Below are 1,360 nucleotides of genomic sequence, written 5' to 3'. Positions count from 1 at the left end.
GAAAGAGGCCGAAATGGCTGCGGAGCAGGCCCCGGGCAGGAGTCGCTCGGGCGCAGGGAGGAAGTGACCCGGCCGGAGGTAGCGCCTGGCTGCTGGCCCCACAGTCCTGACACCTCCGGAGCTCCTAACTCCTTTCCTTGTCCGGCTGAAAGGTCACCAGCCCCAGTCCCCAGCTGTGCCGCTTGCTGGGCGCAGAGCCTCTGGTAACTGCCCCCTGATACACACAGTGCCCGGGGATAGAGCCCGTGTGCGTGGACCTGGGTGACTGGGAGGCCACCGAGCGGGCGCTGGACAGCGTGGGCCCCGTGGACCTGCTGGTGAACAACGCCGCTGTCGCCCTGCTGCAGCCCTTCCTGGAGGTCACCAAGGATGCCTTTGACAGGTGAGCGTGTGAGGGCGGAGAAACCTCAGGGAGGGGCTGCCCGGAGGAGGCAGCAGCCCTAATCTCTGACCAGGGTCTGTCCTTCGGCCTCTAGATCCTTTGAAGTGAACCTGCGTGCGGTCATCCAGGTGTCACAGGTGAGCTGCCCTGCGGGCTGGACGGGAATTCTGATGAGTGGTGCCAGCTCTGCCTCATGGTCTCGCTGCAATTTCAGATCGTGGCCAGGGGCTTAATAGCCCGGGGAGCCCCGGGGGCCATCGTGAATATCTCCAGCCAGTGCTCCCAGCGGGCAGTAACTAACCATAGCGTCTACTGTGAGTACCCCAGCTGTGCCCTCAGCCCCACCCCCACCCCAGCCTCACCCGCATCACCAACCCCAACCACAGCCAGCTTGGGTTCCTCTTCACAGGCTCCACCAAGGGTGCCCTGGACATGCTGACCAAGGTGATGGCCCTAGAGCTCGGGCCCCACAAGGTGAGCAGGGCTGGGGTACCTCCCCCAACCTAGGGCACCTCACTTGCCCTGCTGACCCCAGCTGTCCCGGTGTAGATCCGAGTGAATGCAGTAAACCCCACAGTGGTGATGACGCCCATGGGCCAGGCCGCCTGGAGTGACCCCTGCAAGGCCAAGACTATGCTGGACCGAATCCCACTTGGCAAGTTTGCTGGTGAGTCAGGTGGGAGATCAGCCAGCGTGGTGCCAGCAGCCCCTGTGCGTGCCCTGGGCAGGGGTGGGAGGGAAACATGGGCAACAGCCTCCTTCATCTATGCCCCTGACCCCCGCCCTGCCCACAGAGGTAGAGCATGTGGTGGATGCCATCCTCTTTCTGCTGAGTGACCGAAGCGGCATGACCACGGGCTCCACTCTGCCGGTGGAAGGGGGCTTCTGGGCCAACTGAGCTCCCTCCACACACCTCAAACCCCATGCCGTGCCCATCCTACCCCCAATCCCTCCAATAAACCTGATTCTGCTGCCCAG

General features: G+C 63.7%; 1 protein-coding gene across 1 annotated transcript in view; it reads left to right on the top strand.

Moving 5' to 3' along the window:
* DCXR (dicarbonyl/L-xylulose reductase) overlaps positions 1-1,360 on the top strand; it is a 14,221-nt gene extending 12,861 nt beyond the window's left edge. The window contains exons 3-8 of the mRNA XM_011969582.1: positions 228-382; positions 477-519; positions 597-696; positions 792-856; positions 932-1,049; positions 1,177-1,360. Coding sequence (XP_011824972.1) covers positions 228-382; positions 477-519; positions 597-696; positions 792-856; positions 932-1,049; positions 1,177-1,280 — 585 coding nt within the window. The 3' untranslated portion in view covers positions 1,281-1,360. The remainder of the gene's footprint in view (positions 1-227; positions 383-476; positions 520-596; positions 697-791; positions 857-931; positions 1,050-1,176) is intronic.

This window comes from Mandrillus leucophaeus, unplaced genomic scaffold, assembly GCF_000951045.1.
Source record: "Mandrillus leucophaeus isolate KB7577 unplaced genomic scaffold, Mleu.le_1.0 Scaffold1, whole genome shotgun sequence".
NCBI classification, from domain to species: Eukaryota; Metazoa; Chordata; class Mammalia; order Primates; family Cercopithecidae; genus Mandrillus; species Mandrillus leucophaeus.
The sequence above is the reverse complement of the archived record's forward strand: the minus strand, read 5'-3'. Positions and strand labels throughout refer to the sequence as shown.